The 19,577-nt window shown below is 36.6% G+C and overlaps 1 protein-coding gene across 5 annotated transcripts in view; it reads right to left on the bottom strand.

The window, feature by feature from the left end:
• The window catches only part of PSD3 (pleckstrin and Sec7 domain containing 3), a 769,411-nt gene that overhangs the window by 448,219 nt on the left and 301,615 nt on the right, over nt 1–19,577 (bottom strand). Inside the window, exon 1 of one of the 5 annotated variants that reach the window (XM_059155887.1) lies at nt 8,087–8,206. The exons of 3 other annotated variants lie outside the window; for them this stretch is intronic. Coding sequence is in view for 1 of the 2 variants with exons in the window: in XM_059155886.1 (XP_059011869.1) it covers nt 7,754–7,784 (31 nt within the window). In the remaining variant the exon portion in view is untranslated. Of the gene's footprint in view, nt 1–7,753; nt 8,038–8,086; nt 8,207–19,577 lie in introns of those variants that run through there. One more of the 5 variants, XM_059155886.1, reaches the window with a different exon arrangement.

Genomic DNA, 19,577 nt, shown 5'->3' on the forward strand with positions numbered 1-19,577 from the left:
GAACTTTAGCACTTACCTAAATATAAACCACACACTAGTAGAATCTGAATTAATAAAAGTTCATAGCTTTTCTGCATTTATTCTTCCCCTTAAAGGAATCAAAATGTAGTGTCAAGTGTGTAGGAGGGAGGGGAGGGAGGAGAGAAGAGCTGTTCACACTCATGTGAAATATATATACATTGGGGGGATATCTATTTATATTCCTTTAGGATTCATCTTTTTCTAATAGGAATCTGCCACTTTGTGTATTTGCTCAGCTCCCTAACAAATTGTTTCCTGTTGTTTAGTAAAGGTGCTTTGCCTGTGATGAACTAAACCTAATAATTTTTTTTAACTTAATATATTGAAAAAGAAATGGGATACTTTTGAATGCTAACAAATCAATTTCAAGAGTGCTTTGGGTTGTATATTAAACAGCCATCCACTTCTGGGAAACAGGAACAGGACTGAAATAAAACAAAATGAAATGAAAAAAAAAAAAAAAAACCTTTTACATAAAACTAAAAACCTTCTTGTTTGGCAAAGGAAACCATCAATAAAATGAAAAGGCACCCTACTCATTGGGAGAAAAATATCTGAAAATCATATATCTGGTAATAGTTAATATCCAAAGCATATAAAGAACTCACATAACAGCAGGAAAAAATCCAACTTAAAAATGGGGAGAAGTTCTGAAAAGACATCTTTTTTTCCCAAAGATATACAGATATACATACAGGTACCTGAAAAGATGTCTAACGTCATTAGTCATCAGGGAAATGCAAATCAAACAACAGTGAGATAAAACCTCATACCTCTTAAAATGGCCAGCATCAAAAACACAAGAATAACAAATGTTAGAGAGGATATGTTAGAAAGGGAACCCTTGGCACTGTTGGTAGAAATGCAAATTGGTGCAGCCACTATGGAAAACAGTATGGCAGAACCTCAAAAAATTAGAAGTAGTACTATCATATGATCCAGCAATTCCACTTCTGTATTTAATCAAAGAAAATGAAAACACACTAATTCGAAAAGACAAGCACCCCCCACATTCAGTGCAGCTTTATTTATAATAGCTAAGATAGGCAAACAGCCCAAGTACACACCAACGGATGAAAGAATAAAGAAAATCAAGCATGCATGCACAGACACACACACTGAAATACTGAAATACTATCCAGTCATAAAAAAGAAGGAAATCCTGCCATCTGCAAGAACATGGATAGACCCTAGAGCATTATGCTAAGTGAAATAAGTCAGACAGAGAAATACTGTATGATCTCATTTACATGTGGAAATCTAAAAACAGCAACAACATCCAAGTTCACAGAGGACAGACTGATGGTTACCAGAGGCGGCAGGTGGGGTTTAGGTGAAATGGGTGAAAGGGATCAAAAGGCACAAAATTTCCAGTTACAAAATAAGTAAGTCATGGAGATGTAATGTGCTACAGAGTGACTATAATTAATGATATTGTATCATACTATTTCCAAGTTGCTAAGAGAGTAGATCTAAAAAGCCTTCATCACAAGAAAAAAAATTTTTAACTATATATGGTGATGGATGTTAACTAGATTTTCCATGCTGCAAATCTATGATTTTCTATGTTGCAAATATTCTGCAACATACACAGATATCAAATCATTATGCACTTGAAACCAATATAATGTTAGGTGTCAATTACATCTCAATTTTAAAAACCTGTTGTTCTTCAAATCCTGAGGAAATGAGCCTGCTCCATAAGATGGGCTTCAGAAAGATTGTGGTCTTCTAAGAATAATCCTGTCTGAGGACCAGTAAATGAAATGGATTTTCTTCCATTCTGGGTTGCAAACTCCTTGAGAGAAAATGGTTGAAGGAAAAAAGAAAGAACTATTTGGCAAGTCTACTGCAGACTAAGGACATGGGAAGCTGAAATGTGAAGCAAGTAAACGGTTTATCATGAGGGATTCTGAGCAACAGGATGTCAGTTTCCCAAGAGAATATGACTGTCATATCTATGCCTAGAGCCCCAGAAGAACCATAATTATGAATTCTACACATACATATTGCCTAGAAATTGGACCTAGTCATTTTTATTTTATTTTTTTTTTTTTATTTTTTTATTTTTTATTTTTTATAAACATATATTTTTTATATACATATATTTTTATCCCCAGGTCTGTGAATCACCAGGTTTACACACTTCACAGCACTCACCAAATCACATACCCTCCCCAATGTCCATAATCCCACCCCCTTCTCCCCAACCCCCTCCCCCCGGCAACCCTCAGTTTGTTTTGTGAGATTAAGAGTCACTTATGGTTTGTCTCCCTCCCAATCCCATCTTGTTTCATTTATTCTTCTACCCACTTAAGCCTCCATGTTGCATCACCACTTCCTCATAATCAAAAGAAAGGACCTAGTCATTTTTAGAAAGAGGTTTTTGTTTTTGTTTTGTACTGTTTTGTTTTGTTGCCATGAGAATATAAACTGCAAAAGTCTGGAACTTTGCTTTATCATTATATCCCCAGAACCCAGTACCTAGCAAAATGGATATATTTGTGGATCAAAGAATAAATGAAGAGTGTCTTTAACCATCCAGATACCTTTTAATAGAACCTTTGAAAACAGAAACAAAACACAAGCAAAATACTACATGTCATTGCCATCAGCCTTCTGTCCCCTAGTCCCAAGTACAGGCTTGAATAGACTACTGGAAACATAAGGGTTCTTCCTATGTTACAGTTAGCTAATTTTTCCAATTGCTCAGCCAACATTCATTACTGTGAGCCAAGTATGTGTTGAACACTGGAAAACAAAGCAACAAACAAGGCCAATGTGGCTCTTGCCATCAGGGAGCTTACAGTCCAATAATTCCATTTATATGCACTTGTCTATTGCAGACAAAGCTCAGGCAATGGTAAAAATTAAGAGACAATCTTGTCCACAGTTCCAGATTTCAACATGACCCTACAGGGGCTATTACCATTAAGAATAAATTTCTCAACTGATTATCTTACTCTAAATGCTATGCTGTCCAATATGTTACGTACAGCCACATATGGCTACTTAAATTTAAATTAATTAGAATAAAATAAAATTGAAAATCCATTGCTCAATACCATATGTAGTTAGGGGCTACCATATTGCACCACACAGATATAGAACATTTTTCTGTAATCACAGAAAATTCTACTTGCAAGTACTGTCCTAGAATCTTCCTACTCAAGAATGTGGCCTTGGGACAGTAGCACAAATACCACCCAGAAGTTTGTAAAAAATGCGGAATCTGGTGCCATCCTAATCAGAATCTGTATTTCTAAAAAGAAATCCAGGCTACTTGTATACACATTAAAGTATGAGAAGTACTTCTCCATAGAACTACAGTATTATCTACTACAATATCTAGTTGTTCTGACTATATTTAAATGGCCACTTTTTTATTCTAAAAGATAATCCCAAGAGTTCCTACCTCCTAACTGAAAGGTCCAACTGTTTAATCAAACAGACAACAACTAAAGACGCATACAGTCTCTCATTCCTACAAGAGAAGGGTTTGCTCACTCTGGTCTAGGTTTGCTCTTCAATTATCCTGGAAGCCTTAAGAGAGGAAGAGAATCACTTTTACTGTGATATAATCTCTTCTTAATTCTACATCTCATAATAAATTTCTCTCACAGTGAATGGTCAATGACAACTTTATTTATGCAAAATAAATAAATAAAATAAAATCCTAAAATAATACAAATGTAAACTTGAGCACTGTAAACATCTGTAAACAGCCTTAAAGAAATAACATTAGAGCTTAAAGGAAAAGAGCTGAGGGAAGGGTAAGATTTTTCAATTTTTTTAAAACAGGGTTATTTTCCCAAGACTTTTTTTTTTTTTTAAGATTTTATTTATTTGACACACACAGAGAGAAATCACAAGCAGAGAGAGAGGGGGAAGCAGGCTCTCTCCAAGCAAAGAGACTGACGCGGGACTCGATCCCAGGAACCCAAGTTCACGACCTGAGCCGAAGGCAGAGGCTTAACCAAGTCAGCCACCCAGGCGTCCCTCCCAAGACTTTTAATGTATATGTCATTGGATATATTACTTGTAAAATAAAAATGCATGGACAAATTCACTCTGATGAGGTACTTTCAAGAGTACACTAGGGGGTCTGTAATCTATTTTTTATGAGTACAAATCAACAGATTTTCATTCCTTTATAAATTGCAGCTAACTTAGCTACTAAAAATCTATTTTCTCTCCTTTCCATGTACTTTGTTCATAAATGCAATAATGTTGGGGCGCCTAGGTGGTTTAGTCAGTAAAGCATCTGCCTTTGGCTCAGGCCATGATGGGGGGGGTGTCCTGGGGTTGAGCCCCCCACTGGGCTCCCTGCTCAGCAGGAAATCTGCTTCTTAATTTTTTTTTAAGATTTTATTTATTTATTTGATAGAGAGAGATCACAAGTAGGCAAAGAGGCAGGCAGAGAGAATGACAGGGAAGCAGGCTCCCTGCTGAGCAGAGAGCCCGATTTGGGGCTCGATCCTAGGACCCTGGGATCATGACCTGAGCCGAAGGCAGCGGCTTAACCCACTGAGCCACCCAGGTGCCCCAGGAAATCTGCTTCTTCCTCTCCCTCTGCCCATCCCCCTGATTATTTTCTCTCTCTCTCAAATAAATAAAATATTTTTTCAAAATGCAAAAATTAATTAACTAATTAAATTTAAAAATAAAAATAAAATGCACTAATGTCATTGGTACTCTCTGTTCCTTAATGAATATCAGTTAGCAAACACCTTAAGACTTATATCATGAGTTAGTGTGATAAAAGAACTATATATTCCTAATTTATTTTAACACTGGAAATTTTACAGAAATAAGCTTAAAGTCCCCTGACTTGTCAAACAGGAATTCAGTCCCATAGACAGGAGGGTGACCACATTGTACCCTTTAGCCTGAAATTTCATAAACCAATAAAAAAAAAATTGGAAGACAAAGGTCCAGTTTACAAAGCAAATACAAAAAGCCATACAGAGCTTAAAAAAAAAAAATCTCAAATACATTTCACCTATAAGTAACTATAATCCTTAACTGTGAATAACAGTGATCAATGTTTTTAGGTCTAATAATCAACAAACCCCTCCAGTAATAGTGATGCATGTACACATTGTTCAGATTTGCAATGCAACAGAAAAAGTTGCCTTTAAAAAAAAATCTAGTCTGTTTTCCCTAAGCAATAGAAAATATATTTAGTATGATAAAAATAACAGAAAATGAGTATGAGTAATGAGAATTTACTAAATGAGTAATCTAAGCACACTGTATTTTGGTACACACCCTTTACCCTAATAAAATTCACAGAGAACGCTGGCTACTGTCTGGTCACTAATAAGTCTAAAAACACACATATTTCAGGTATTTATTTATATGCTGCAAAAACCAGGAAAAGGCCTGAAAACTACTACACAAGCTATTAGCATGTGCATACAAATAGAGACTGTTGCATTAATTGAACACTCTTTTCCCGAGTGATTAATAGTTACGCTGTGCTTACCACAAGCGATATTTCACATACTAATGACTCAGAACCCATTTTTTCCCATTCAGTTCTGATCCCTGGGGAAATGATCCTAGCTTACCATCCCAGTCAATTTCCGAGGAAGCTCTGCAAGCTGAGGAGTGGCACTGCATTCAGCATACAGAAGGGAAAATGAGTGTGATAAGGAACAGCCCATTAATTTTAAACCAAAGTCTCTGCAAGTGTGCAGAACACAGTTCTTGCCACGGAGAAGAAATACTACGCTGTAATAGTGGAATTCAAGCTTTAAAATCATTGCTTTTTAAAGCTCGTTTCCTTTTGTCAAACAATAAGGTCCTCCACCGTCATCCCCTTCTGGTAACTTTTGTTTCTTTTCACATCCACACCTCGTGCTTCTCCTTTCAGCCTTACTCTGATTAGAGCTGCTCCTCTGAGTCCATCCATTCTATCCATTCTCCACTACTTCTTCCTGTCTAGGAATTCACACTTTTAAAAATCCAGTTTTATTTTTTAATTTTTTAATTTAATTTAATTTAATTTTATTTTATTTTATTTTTTAATTTTTTTTTAATTTTTTTCCAGCTTTATTGAGCTACAACTGACATACAACATTGTGAAAGTTTAAGGCATATGTGCTAATTTGATACTTATAGACTGCAAAATGATTACCACCATAGTTTAAGCTAACATCTCCATCATGTGACATAATTACCATCTCTTTTTTTATAGTGAAAACATTCAAGATCTACTCTCTTTAGCAGCTTCAAAGTGTATAACTGTATAACTACAGTCACTGTGCTATATATTAGATTCCCAGAACTCACTCATCTTATAACTGGAAGTTTATACCCTTTGATCAACATCTTCCCATTTCCTCCACCCCCCAGCACCTCATAACCACCATTCTATTCTCTGAAAAACCCAACTTGAACAACTGACCCTTACTTTTTGTTATTTTATTCTGAAAAGCAAAAAAAGTTTAAAACTTTTAAATAATTACACAATTTGGTTTACAGCAGGCTCTCTTCTGCTAAAGTTATTATGAATGTGGTAGTATTAATATAAATCCTTACATAAAATATTCTCTGAAATATTTCAATGTTTCAAAATTCAAGTTGCTGTCTTCTTTTTTTTAAATCATGAATGCCAAGCAGCTGAAGTTCCTAGCAGGGAAGATCGAGTACAGCTGTGGACTTTCCTACACTGCTGTGTTTCAAGACAGATGTTAGGTGCAATGGTAAACAACCTCGTTCAGCCTCCAGTCTGAACGGAATCAAGCCTCAGCTGATTTATATTTGCATTCAGTGATTTTCATGCTCAAAAAGAGACCCATAGTTTTGCTAAGGATTCAGATGCAAACTAACATGAGCAATAATTCCAAGTATATCTGAAATGCAAATTTTACAGAAAGTCAAGTACCTGGTGAGAGAAAAATAAACCTTGTATTACTCTAAAAGTGACACTTTCAACAGAAATAAGAAACACAGCCCTGTGTATTAACTGAGGAGTTAAAATACCGATTATAAACCTCCAGGGCATACAATTTCAGCCTAACTAGAGTGTTCATAGAACATTTTTGGTGCTACGCTGTGGCCAACCTTGGTTCTCTTCCAGGCTACTCAGAGCCATACCTTAGGCATGCAGATGGAAAGGGGTTTGAGCTCTTTAAGAGAAACTCCTCCCCTATTCCCATCCAACGCCACAATATTATGTCTTTCTAAAACTACAGGGGTAGCCCGTTTTCCTCCTTCTTTCTATATAATACATCACAAACAGAGAGTAGAGAAATTGACTAAGAGAACTGTATTCTCAGGAAAGCTGGGTGAACACAAACAACAACAACAAAAAACAATGAAAGGAAATATAATCACAGGTAAGAATATTGCTTTCTATTTAAAAATAAAAATTTTGGAAAACCCAATGTCAGATGCTAAAAAAAAAAAAAACATTCCAGGTTAAATCCAGGTAAGGTACTGGGCAAAAGCATTCCGAGGGTGGGTGGCATTTATCTGATGACTGGGGAATTAAAAAAATATTGACACAGGCATCCCTAAATAATGCAGTATGCTCTGCCCTATGTCAGGATTCAGCACAACCTGGTCTCACCCCAGGAGTCTCCTACTGGGACAGTCAAAAGACAAGACTAGTAAGCAAAAGCAGTCAATAATACAGATGGATCATTTTACAGCAGCATTTTACAAGAGGTAGAGATATAAAAATATATTTGCCTGCACAGACCTACAAATAGAGGTTACTCACAGAGATTACTGTAGCTCCAGCAGTTACCCATTGATCATAGAAAATGCCCAGTTCATCTGCTTAATGCTTGAGAAAAGTTAGCTAGAAAAAAAGCCAGCTAATTCAAAATCTGCTGTTCTAGTCAACTGGAAGCAAATTAGTTTCAAATTTCCTGGCAGCCCCTTTTGCCCTGCACCGCACACGGTGATGTCAATGGAAGCACTTTGAGCACTGGAAACCTCAGCTGAGAGGAGCTGCCGCCTCAGTCCCTTTCTCACAAAGGCTAAGCTGCCTGTTCTCTCGCTCACTCACTCACCCTCTTTCTGCCTGTCTCTCTCTACCTTGGTAGCTTACCGAAAACAACCACCGTAGGGCTTTTCTATATTTGTGAAAACTACTTCCAAGGGGATAATTGAGATGACGGGAGTTAGCTTTAATGTAACCATTTTCCCAGTGCGGCAGCAGAAATCCCAGCAAAGGCTCCGAGAGGATTGTACCATCCTCAGTGACATCAGAGGTGGGGCTGTCATCTCAGTATTATGCAGCATTTTCTCTGATAAGGGAATGACATATGTGAAAGGAAATGCATGGGTTCCCTTTAAAAGGGTTTAATTCTTATGTTATTTAAACAGAAAAGGCAAAAGCAAATACAATGTTGAAAAACTGCTGTAGGAAGATACAAATCCTGCTTTGCCAGTCCTTACCGAATTGCTAAATGACGCTGCCATCTCAAGTCATTTTACTGATGATTACATTATCATTCCTGTGATTAAATTAATATTTAATAGGTAATTGATATTACTTTGGAAATGTGATCTAAAAAATTCAAAGACATTCACATCTAGTTTTAAATATGATGGCATAAACTTTTACATCACTACTACTACCTTGGATCTATGCAGTACCTTTCAACACAATCTCCGTAAACATACTAAATGTAAAAACTAACAGTTTTTTACATTAACAGATGAGAAAAGTGAGGTGAAAAACAGCACAAGATGAATAACATAATGTAACACTGGTCCTTAGTCTTGGTAATGGAGGTTAATACAAATATTAAAAAGAACTCATCTTCTATAACCTTAATATTCCAATCAATATAAAAAGCAGAGGCCAACAATACAAAGCAATTGACAGTTATTTTCATTCATTCCATTTACATTTACTGAGAGGCTAACAAGTTCAAGAAAATGTGCGAAGTCTACTTTGGAGTGTACATTTCTGCTAAATAATAAAATCAGAATAGAAAATATGTATACAATGCTTACTATGTACCAGGCACTGCAGTAGGCAGGTTTACTGTATTAACTCCTCTATTCCTACCAGCAGCCCTTGGGATAGCTACTCATATACGACTACTGAAACACAAACAAGTATGTAATTTGTCTGAAATCACGTGGCGAAAACTGGCAAGAGCAGGATTCAAACACAGGCACTAAGGCTACGAAGTCCACCCTCCTGACCACTAAACTGCATCGCCTCCTGAGAACTTCTTGCCAAGTAAAAGAATTCTGAAGGAAGAACATAATTTGCAAGATTTGGAACCACAGCAAGCCAAAAATAGCCACCTCTCCAGAAGACTGGCCCAAATACAAGAGGATAAAGGTTGGAGAGTGCACCAAGACAGAGCACACAGAAACAGTGGAAATAATGCCCAGTAATTTAGTGCTGACTACTCAATTCACCTGGAAACAATGCCTTAAAATCTTCCAGCTTTAGCTTCCTAACTTCTCAGCTGCAGATTTTTTAATTATAAATCCATATTAAAATGTGATTAAAATACACGATCCAGATTTGTAATCTGGGTTCCATTATTTTCCAACTATGTCAATTTAAGCAAATTATTTAACCTCTGAGAGGCTCAACTTCCTCCTCCAAAAAAAATGAGGAAAACAATGGAGTTATTCTGAGGACTAATGAACTATGCATATAAATATATAAAGCACTCAGAGTTACAACCAGTGTATAATAAAAGCTCAAGGTTAATTATTATTGTTTTTCATAATCATCATGAATTTTAGTATTAATATCATGGTTTTTTTTTTACTAAAACTGCCAACTTTTCAAAAACCTCTCCAAGAAGAGCTGCTATTTTTCCTGAGTTGATTGGAAAAGCAAAGGCAACCTCTGCTGGTTTCATATAAACATTATCAAATCAATGAATCACCAACTCCCTATGAAATGGAAGAGGGAGGTTATCAGGCATGCCTTTCAAAAAAAGAGCTTATTTGAGAGGCATGCCTAATAAAAAAAAATAGGGAAATAATAACAACAACATCAACAACAATAAATAGGAAAAAATAGGAGCATTTACCATTTTGCCCTCCCCAATTTCTTCCCCTGCGGGGAATATGGAAGGGGGCCAGAGTCAAAGCAGCCTTCCCTAACAACAGGCATCCTATTAGTTAGGGAGGTGAAATCCACCATAGATCTCCCACCCCCATCTTCTTTCACATTGGAGAGAAATAAACCTTTACTTCAAGAACTTAATTCGTTTTCTATTATATGCAACTCTCCATGATCCTATGAAACACAGTTAAAGGCCAAAGGTTCCTGGTAGTTTCAAGGGCTAACTGGAGGGCTGGGCTATTTATCATGGCTTTTTAGTTACATCCTGAGCCTGCAACCTCTTCAGTGCCAAGTCAAAGTCAATGGATGAACCCATGGGAAAGAAACAGCAAACCATACTACTTCCCAATACTTAGTAGCTATGTTGCCTTATTACAAACAGAACAAAGGATTGGAGGGCATGTGAAATATCCCTCCTCCAGCTTATTTTCTTCCAGTCTCTGGATCCATATATCCAGTTCACATGCTATTAGGCTAACGCTAAAGGAGAAAAACAAAAGAACTCAAATGCAAGAATGAGGATGGTTGATAAAGTTACTGCTATTACAAAGGCGACACACCTCCAACTACCACGGACCATGAAGAAAAATGTCTCCCACTCACAAATGTCCCAATTTCAAATATCTAGCATTTCACATTAGGCTTTAACTATAATACTATTTTAGACTGATCATCTAAAACCTTCTATTTCAAAAAATAAAGCTCAAAAATAAATTTGTTACATATTCTCTCGTATCTCATTGGCACCATTCTAAAAACTATGTTCAAAAACAGCGTGAGTCCATAACTAGATTACATGAAAGGATTTTTCAATCTAAATTGGAATCAGGGGATATGAAATGGAGAAATTCACACAGGCACCCACAAAAAAACAGAACTTAATAACTAAGAGACTGATTCCTATAAATGCCTGATTTACAGAAGACCAAGACTTATCTCCTGACCACTGAACATCTGCCACAACTCTCTCTCCATTCACAAGCCAATGAACTTCCCTGCTTGAACTCTGCCTGGCCCTCCCGCTCTGGACTCCTTGGCCATGGATAAAGCCTGAGCCAAACCCTCAATGGCCCCACCTATTGTTTGCTACAGGATGCATTTCCCAAATTGCAATTGCTCCGCTGTCCCTAAATAAACTCAATTTCTGGTAATTCCAGCTTGCCTCAGTTTACATCTTTATTTAAACCAACAGCAGTGCCATCCTGAAAATATTTTGTTTTGTATCTGAAATGTAATTTAATAACACTGCCATTATTCTGAAAGGAAACATAGTACCAAAACATTCAGAGGAGAGAACCATTAAAAAATCCAAACCAATATTCTGTTTATACCTCTTTTTTAAAACATAATTATTTTTCTAGAAATATCACTGACACAGTGAATTTAAAAAAGCTAGATTTATTTTTTATTAAAATTTAAGGAATATTTTGTAAGTAAAAATATACTTGCCAACTAACCAATGTTTTTAATAAAATATGAAATTTAAATTATAAATTATTTTGAACATTAACAAACTTTATATTAACTATATCTTCTTATTTGCTGTATTGATGCTCTGGCATTTGGAGCTTCCATCTTGAGGAGGCACATTACCCCTCCCGCACCCCATTAGCTATTTCCTGGAGACAGCAATGGACTCCTATGGGAGTGTAGTTTTGATATACAAACCAATCTACCAGCCACACCCAATTTCCTACATAAATCTCTCACACTCTTAAGCCAATAATCTCCTGTCCTTAATCATATCAGGGGCTTGTACTGGACAATTAGGAACTACCAGAACCCATGAAATTAATAACAACAACAAAAATAATAATAATAATAAAAAACAACTATCCAATCCTAAACATACTCAGGGACCTAACCTATTTGCCAATTCCTTCCTGCAAAAATCTCGTTAAAAGCCAGGCCGTGTTCTCCCTGACTCTCTCTGCCTCTTTCCCCATGTGCCCTTGCACACCTACTGTGCCTCCTTTTTCTAGAAATCTGTGCATATAAATTTCTTTCTTCATGACAGTTATTTTCATGTCTGTGTGTCTTACCACACCTGATACATAAATGTATACAAACATAAATGCCAGGTCCAAATCTTCTAACAAAGTTTTAAAAGAAATGAACAACTATGCATTCCTGAAGAACAAAATTTCAAATCAGTAATGTATTTCTCCATTTTCATGTCACTGGCACTGTCCCTTTAGTTCAGAAATGACAAGCTGTAGGTAATAAATTATTATTTGATAATATGTTATTTCTCAAAATCTTCAGACAGGAAGCAAACTCATCCAATTTAGTATAAGATTTTAAAATTAAACCTTTTTCACAAATCAAGACTGTGATGCCAATTCTTATCACCAGGATATTTTATTGTTAGCTTTTATTAATTCCTAAACCCATGTGGAAGAACTGATAACAATAATTCCTTATTTGAAATAACTTTCTTCACCGAGCAAATTCCAATAAATAAGGAGGCAGTTTCTAGTTTATTTTTTAAGTCTGGTTCTTAGATCTTAAAAACAAAAAACAAAAAACTCAATGCCAATTTCAGAGTTATAAAAATTTAGTTTTTATGTATTAGTTTCTTGTCTCTATTATAAGGTACATCTGAAAGTTTAAGCGTCACATAGAGATAAATAGAATCTAGGAAGATGTAGCATGACATAAATCCAAGCAGAGAGGAGGGGTGGGCAATACCAAAATTGATATAATGCCAGAGCTTTATACTCCAAAATACTGTTAAAAAAAAAAAATCACTCTAAGGTGAAATGTAACTTATGCTGAAAAACAGACAACACAAAATAAAAAATAAAAGATTAAAAAAACAAGACAACAAGGTGCCAAATGGAGTCTCTTATTGCTAAGCTCCACATTACCAAACTGAGACATAACTTAATTACAGTTTTGGCTCTCCCAGAAATGTAATGTTGAACCAGTCAATCAGGAATGAATCACCTAATTGGTACTAGTTAGGTAATATGCCTGACAGACCCCAGCCAGGAATAGGAAGGGAACTTTGTAATAACTAGCCCATTTTGTTGCCTACTACAACCTTCTTGTTCCCATTCCCTTTTGCCATTAAGTCTTTTCATTTTATTCAAGTTGGAACTCCTTTCTATCTCCTATATTTGATGCTGTCTGATTTAAGTCAATTTTTGCTTAAATAAACTCTTAAAAATTTTAATAGACCTGGGTGCCTGGGTAGCTCGGTTGGTTAAGCATCCAACTCTTAATTTTGGCTCAGATCACGTTCTCAGATTCATTAGATCAAAGCCCCACTTCAGGCTCCATGTTGGGCTTAAGATTCTCTCCCTCTCCCTCTGCCCTTCCTCTCTCTCTCTCTCTCTACCTCTCTTCAAAAAAAAATTAATAGATCTGTTTCTCTATTAGCACTTCTACTGTTAATCTGTCCATATTCATATAAATCTGCACAGAATTCATGCTAATTTTGTGTGTATTTTATCTTTATGTTAATTTTGTATATATTTAACAACATATCACATAAAGCAATTAAAAATAAACTGGCTTTTATTAATTAATATTTCAGAGAATTATTTTATTCAAGCTTTTTGCATGCAACTTGTCATTAGGATCTTTGCTACCATGGACTCTTATTTTGAGTTGTATTACATCTTTAGTTCTGCCTTAAATTGAGATACAGCAATATTTAAATCTGTCTGATACTGTAACTGGAAATTCTATCCTAATCTATAGTATCCATTCACTTTAAGTGATCCACACAACGTAACCACTTACTGTATGTCCTTTGGAAGTCATCTTTTAAAAAGCTAGATTACGGTGACTTTTTACACAACTCCAGGATCATTTCTCCAGGAATAATTACTAAACCTGGGTAAGTATGTATTCTCCTCCTTTTTAAAATCTGTTTTAGTTGGGGCGCCTAGGTGGTTCAGTGGGTTAAGCCTCTGCCTTCGGCTCAGGTCATGATCTCAGGGTCCTGGGATCAAGTCCCACATCGGGCTCTCTGCTCGGCAGGGAGCCTGCTTCCCCCTCTCTCTGCCCTACTTGTGATCTCTCTCTCTCGCTTTCTGTCAAATAAAATAAATAAAAACATTAAAAAAATAAAAGTAATATAAAATCTGTTTTAGTGATTTCTGTAAACATCCCAACTAGCATTATCTATACTTGTTTCAAGCTAATGTGTTTTCTCCAAAAAGTTCTTTGTTATTCAAAATAATCAAAACATCTTTAATACAGAAACAGTTAACAACTTGAGTATAAGACCACTCCTTTTTTTCTGGTAAGTTTTTTGTTTTTCTTTTTTTAAGATTTTTTTTTTTTTAATTTATTTGATAGACAGAGATCACAAGCAGGCAGAGAGACAGGCAGAGACAAGAGAGGGAAGCAGGTTCCCTGCTGAGCAGAGAAGCTACCCAGGACCCTGGGATCACGACTTGAGCTGAAGCCAGAGGCTTTAACCCATTGAGCCACTCAGGTGCCCCTTTCTTTTTTTTTTTTTTTAATTTCTTTTCAGCATAACTGTATTCATTGTTTTTGCATCACACGCAGTGCTCCATGCAATACATGCCCTCCTGAATACCCACCACCAGGTTCACCCAACCTCCCACCCCCCGTCCCTTCAAAACCCTCAGGTTGTTTTTCAGAGTCCATAGTCTCTCATGGTTCATCTCCCCTTCCAATTGCCCTCAACTCCCTTCTCCTCTCCATCTCCCCATGTCCTCCATGTTATTTGTTATGCTCTACAAATAAATGAAACCCTATAATAATTGACTCTTCCTCTTGACTTATTTCACTCAGCATAATCCCTTCCAGTCCCAACCATGTTGCTACAAAAGTTGGGTATTCATCCTTTCTGAAGGACGCATAATACTCCATAGTGTATATGGACCACATCTTCCTTATCCATTCGTCATTTGAAGGACATCTTGGTTCTTTCCACAGTTTGGCGACCATGACCATTGCTACTATAAACACTGGGGCACAGATGGCCCTTCTTTTCACTACATCTGTATCTTTGGGGTAAATACCCAGCAGTGCAATTGCAGGGTCACAGGGAAGCTCTATTTTTAATTTCTTGAGGAATCTCCACACTGTTCTCCAAAGTGGCTGCACCAACTTGCATTCCCACCAACAATGTAAGAGGGTTCCCCTTTCTCCACATCCTCTCCAACACATGTTGTTTGCTGTCTTGCTAATTTTGGCCATTCTAACTGGTGTGAGGTGGTATCTCAATGCCATTTTAATTTGAATTAGTGATGATGAACATTTTCTCATGTGTCTGATAGCCATTTGTATGTCTTCATTGGAGAAGTGTCTGTTCATACCTTCTGCCCATTTTTTTATATGATTGTCTGGTTTGTGTGTGTTGAGTTTGAGGAGTTCTTTATAGATCCTGGATATCAATCTTTTGTCTGTACTGTCATTTGCAAATATCTTCTCTCATTCCGTGGGTTGCCTCTTTGTTTTCTTGACTGTTTCCTTGGCTGTGCAGAAGCTTTTGATCTTGATGAAGTCCCAAAAGTTCATTTTTGCTTTTGTTTCCTTTGCCTTTGGAGATATATCTTGAAAGATATATATTGAAAGATATATTGAAAGATATATTGCTGTGGCTGATATTGAAGAGGTTACTGCCTATGTTCTCCTCTAGGATTCTGACAGATTCCTGTCTCACGTTGAGGTCTTTTATCCATTTCTAGTTTATCTTTGTGTATGGTGTAAGAGAATGGTCAAGTTTCATTCTTCTACATATAGTTGCCCAGCTTTCCCAGCACCATTTATTGAAGAGACTGTCTTTTTTCCACTGTATATTTTTTCCTGTTTTGTCGAAGATTATTTGACCATAGAGTTGAGGGTCCATATCTGGGCTCTCTACTCTGTTCCACTGGTCTATGTGTCCATTTTTATGCCAGTACCATGCTGTCTTGGTGATCACAGCTTTGTAGTAAAGCTTCAAATCAGGTAACGTGATGCCGACAGTTTTGTTTTTCAACATTTCCTTAGCAATTTTGGGTCTCTTCTGATTCCATACAAATTTTAGGATTATTTGCTCCAGCTCTTTGAAAAATACCGGTGGTATTTTGATCGGAATGGCATTAAAAGTATAGATTGCTCTAGGCAGTATAGACAATTTAACAATGTTTATTCTTCTGATCCAAGAACATAGAATGGTCTTCCATCTTTTTGTGTCTTCTTCAATTTCTTTCATGAGTGTTCTGAAGTTCCTCGAGTATAGATCCTTTACCTCTTTGGTTAGGTTTATTCCCAGATATCTTATGGTTCTTGGTGCTATCATAAATGGAATCGATTCTCTAATTTCCCTTTCTGTATTTTCATTTTTAGTGTATAAGAAAGCTACTGATTTCTGTTCACTGACTTTGTATCCTGCCACATTACTGAATTGCCATATGAGTTCCAGTAGTTTAGGGGTGGAGTCTTTTAGGTTTTCCACATAAAGAATCATGTCATCTGCGAAGAGAGAGTTTGACTTCTTCATTGACAATTTGGATACCTTTTATTTCTCTTTGTTGTCTGATTGCTGTTGCTAGGACTTCTAATACTATGCTGAACAAGAGTGGTGAGAGTGGGCATCCTTGTCGTGTTCCTGATCTCAACGGGAAGGCTGAAAGCTTTTTCCCATTGAGGATGATATTTGCTGTGGGTCTTTCATAGATCGATTTTATGAAGTTCAGGAATGTTCCCTCTATCCCTATACTTTGAAGCGTTTTAATCAGGAACGGATGCTGGATTTTGTTGAATGCTTTTTCTGCATCAATTGAGAGGACCATGTGGTTCTTCTCTCTTCTCTTATTGATTTGTTCTATCACATTGATTGATTTGCGAATGTTGAGCCATCCTTGTAACCCAGGGATAAATCCCCCCTGGTCATGGTGGGTTCTGGTAAGTTTTTAAGGAAAACATCCTTACCCTAATTTGGGACTATATAGGATAATATGGGATAGTAACTGCTTTTTTACAGATCAAGAGTGTAAAGCTGAAGAAAACCTGGCTGACTCAAGCTTAGAAGATCAGGAGAGCAAGAAACAACCCTCAGACCAAAGTATGAAAAAAAAAAAAAAAAAAGGCAGTTTAGATGCCAGCCCAAATATGAATATACAGAACAGCAGAAGGAAACAAAACAAAATCATTATCTCACATGGATTATACTTCATTCCCGTCTTTTAATCTAGCACAGTTTGGGGATCTGGACCTTTTTTTCTTGTTGACTGCTTATATTAACTTATTTACAATAATACTTATTTCATGTTATTGTTAATATAAACTATGTAAGTATCATTTTTAGTAGTAATATAACTTAGTTACTATTGAATAGTCTGGTTATTTCCACTATTATTCCAAGTAGATTATTGCACTGACAACTGGCTAATTATTCAGAATGTAATCAAATATATATTATTTGGACATAATCAAAATATAAGCCTCCACAGACCCAAAGAAAAGTTCCATGAAGTCTCTGGGTTTTTTTCTATTTTGTTCACTGCTGTATTCCCATGCCTCTGAGACACTCAGGAAGCACAAATATTGAACTGCAAGGCCAGTTCAAGAGGACATAAACTCAGGTGCATGTAATAAACAAGGAGAAGCTTTACAGTCAGAAAACTGCCTTCCTCATGTATGGGGCCCAGGATGGAATCAGAACCCAAGAGTGCCAGGACAGCATTAGAGTTGAAGGAAAGTATGGTCTGGAGCTAAAGGAGTGACCTGAGGGGGTCCTTACCCATACACAAAAGTAAAACTTGAAAGCAAATACTATGAGGAAGTGAAAGTCCCCTAACATAGAAAAGTTGATAAGTATCCAAATGGCATTCGAAGGGGCAAGCAAGCTAGCCAAAGGGCTCAGTAAGCCATACTTACATAATTCTCTATCCTATAAGCTCCTTTATTTGCTGTTTCTATTTCCTCTCCCTCTTTCAGTAAGAGATTCTGTTCAAAAATTCTCGTATTAACTACATTAATGTAAAATGTAATTTCACCTCTCTTTAGGAATCAGTAAGGGCATCCATGAGCTAGATGGCAGGGAATCAGGACCAGAACAACTCTAGACCCAGCCTCAACAACGGCGCACATCTGCTCAGCCAAAGGATGGAAGGAAACAGAATTTCTTTTAGAACCTGTGTCCATCTGCTTATGTAGTAATAAGCCATCGAGGTTGTGATTCTACCTCTTCTGCCCTGCTTCTCTCTCCATGGCTTGTTACACTTCTTCCTCTACCCTTGAATTATAGATAGTATCAAGAATCGATTAGTTCTCAGCTCACTGCTCTTCTCCCTTAGCATTCTCTGCCTTTTAAAATGTAAGAGCTTGGGGCACCTGGGTGGCTCAGATGGCTAGCATCTGCCTTCAGCTCAGGTCATGATTCCGAGTCCTAGGATTGAGGTCCAGGTCTGCTTCTCCTTCTCCCTCTGCACTGACCCCTACTCCTTCTCTCTCCCCTTTCTCTCTCTCAAATAAATAAATAAAATCTTAAAAAAATAAATAAAATGCAAGAGCTTGGAATAAATAGTGTTCCAAAAGACAAACTGGTACGGTGGCAAAAGCATCCTAAATGAGTTAATACACATAAAGTGTTTAAAATGGCACCCAGCACATAGGAAATATTTAGTACAAACTAGATGATATTACTATTACTATTAGGAATCAATCTTTGCTCTTACTTACTATATAATTTGGCAAATAATTTTGTCTCCGAGCCTCAGCTTTCACCTACTACTTTAGAAAAACTGATTAAAAGTCTACTTTTTTTTCCCAGTTTTTGTACTAAAATAAAAATTTGTAATTAATTTGGATTCACAATAATGTAGGTAAACAAGATGTTTACCTCCCAAGGTTGCTATAAGATTAAAATCAGAGGGGCACCTAGGTGGTTCAGTTGGTTAAGTGCCTATCTTCGGCTCAGGTCATGATCCCGGGGTCCTGGGATCAAGCCCCATATAAGGCTTCCTCCTGCTCTGCAGGTAGCCTGCTTCTCCCTCTCCATTTGCCCCTCCCCTGCTCATGCTCTTGAACTCTCATGTCTGTGTGCTCTCTCTCTCGCTCTCTCTCAAATAAATAAATAGAATCTTTAAAAAAAAAAAAAAAAAACTTTGTGGTTATTTTGTTTTAGATTTAAGTTGATAATTTCAGTATAGTATTCATATATGTCTATATCTTTAGCTATATCTATATCTAAATAAAATAGTTTTTCATACTGTTGTTGATCATCTATTTCATCTTCCTGTTCTCTTATTAATGAGATAAGATTTTGATACATCCTTATTGTGTATATGTGTAAAAACTATGTGTTTCACATTTTTAAAATTATAGCACTGATCATCAATAAAAATAATTGGACCAAAAAAAATAATTGGGGAAAAAAAAGAAAAGAAAAGATTAAAATTAGAAAGACTACATGAAAAAGTAGCTGAAAACTATAAGATGGTATTTGAAAGTGGGGCTCTACACTGATAATTCCAGGTGGCCAGACCTGACATCTCTCCAGAGCTTCAGTCCACCTCACACTTCT

This window comes from Mustela lutreola, chromosome 18, assembly GCF_030435805.1.
Source record: "Mustela lutreola isolate mMusLut2 chromosome 18, mMusLut2.pri, whole genome shotgun sequence".
NCBI classification, from domain to species: domain Eukaryota; kingdom Metazoa; phylum Chordata; class Mammalia; order Carnivora; family Mustelidae; genus Mustela; species Mustela lutreola.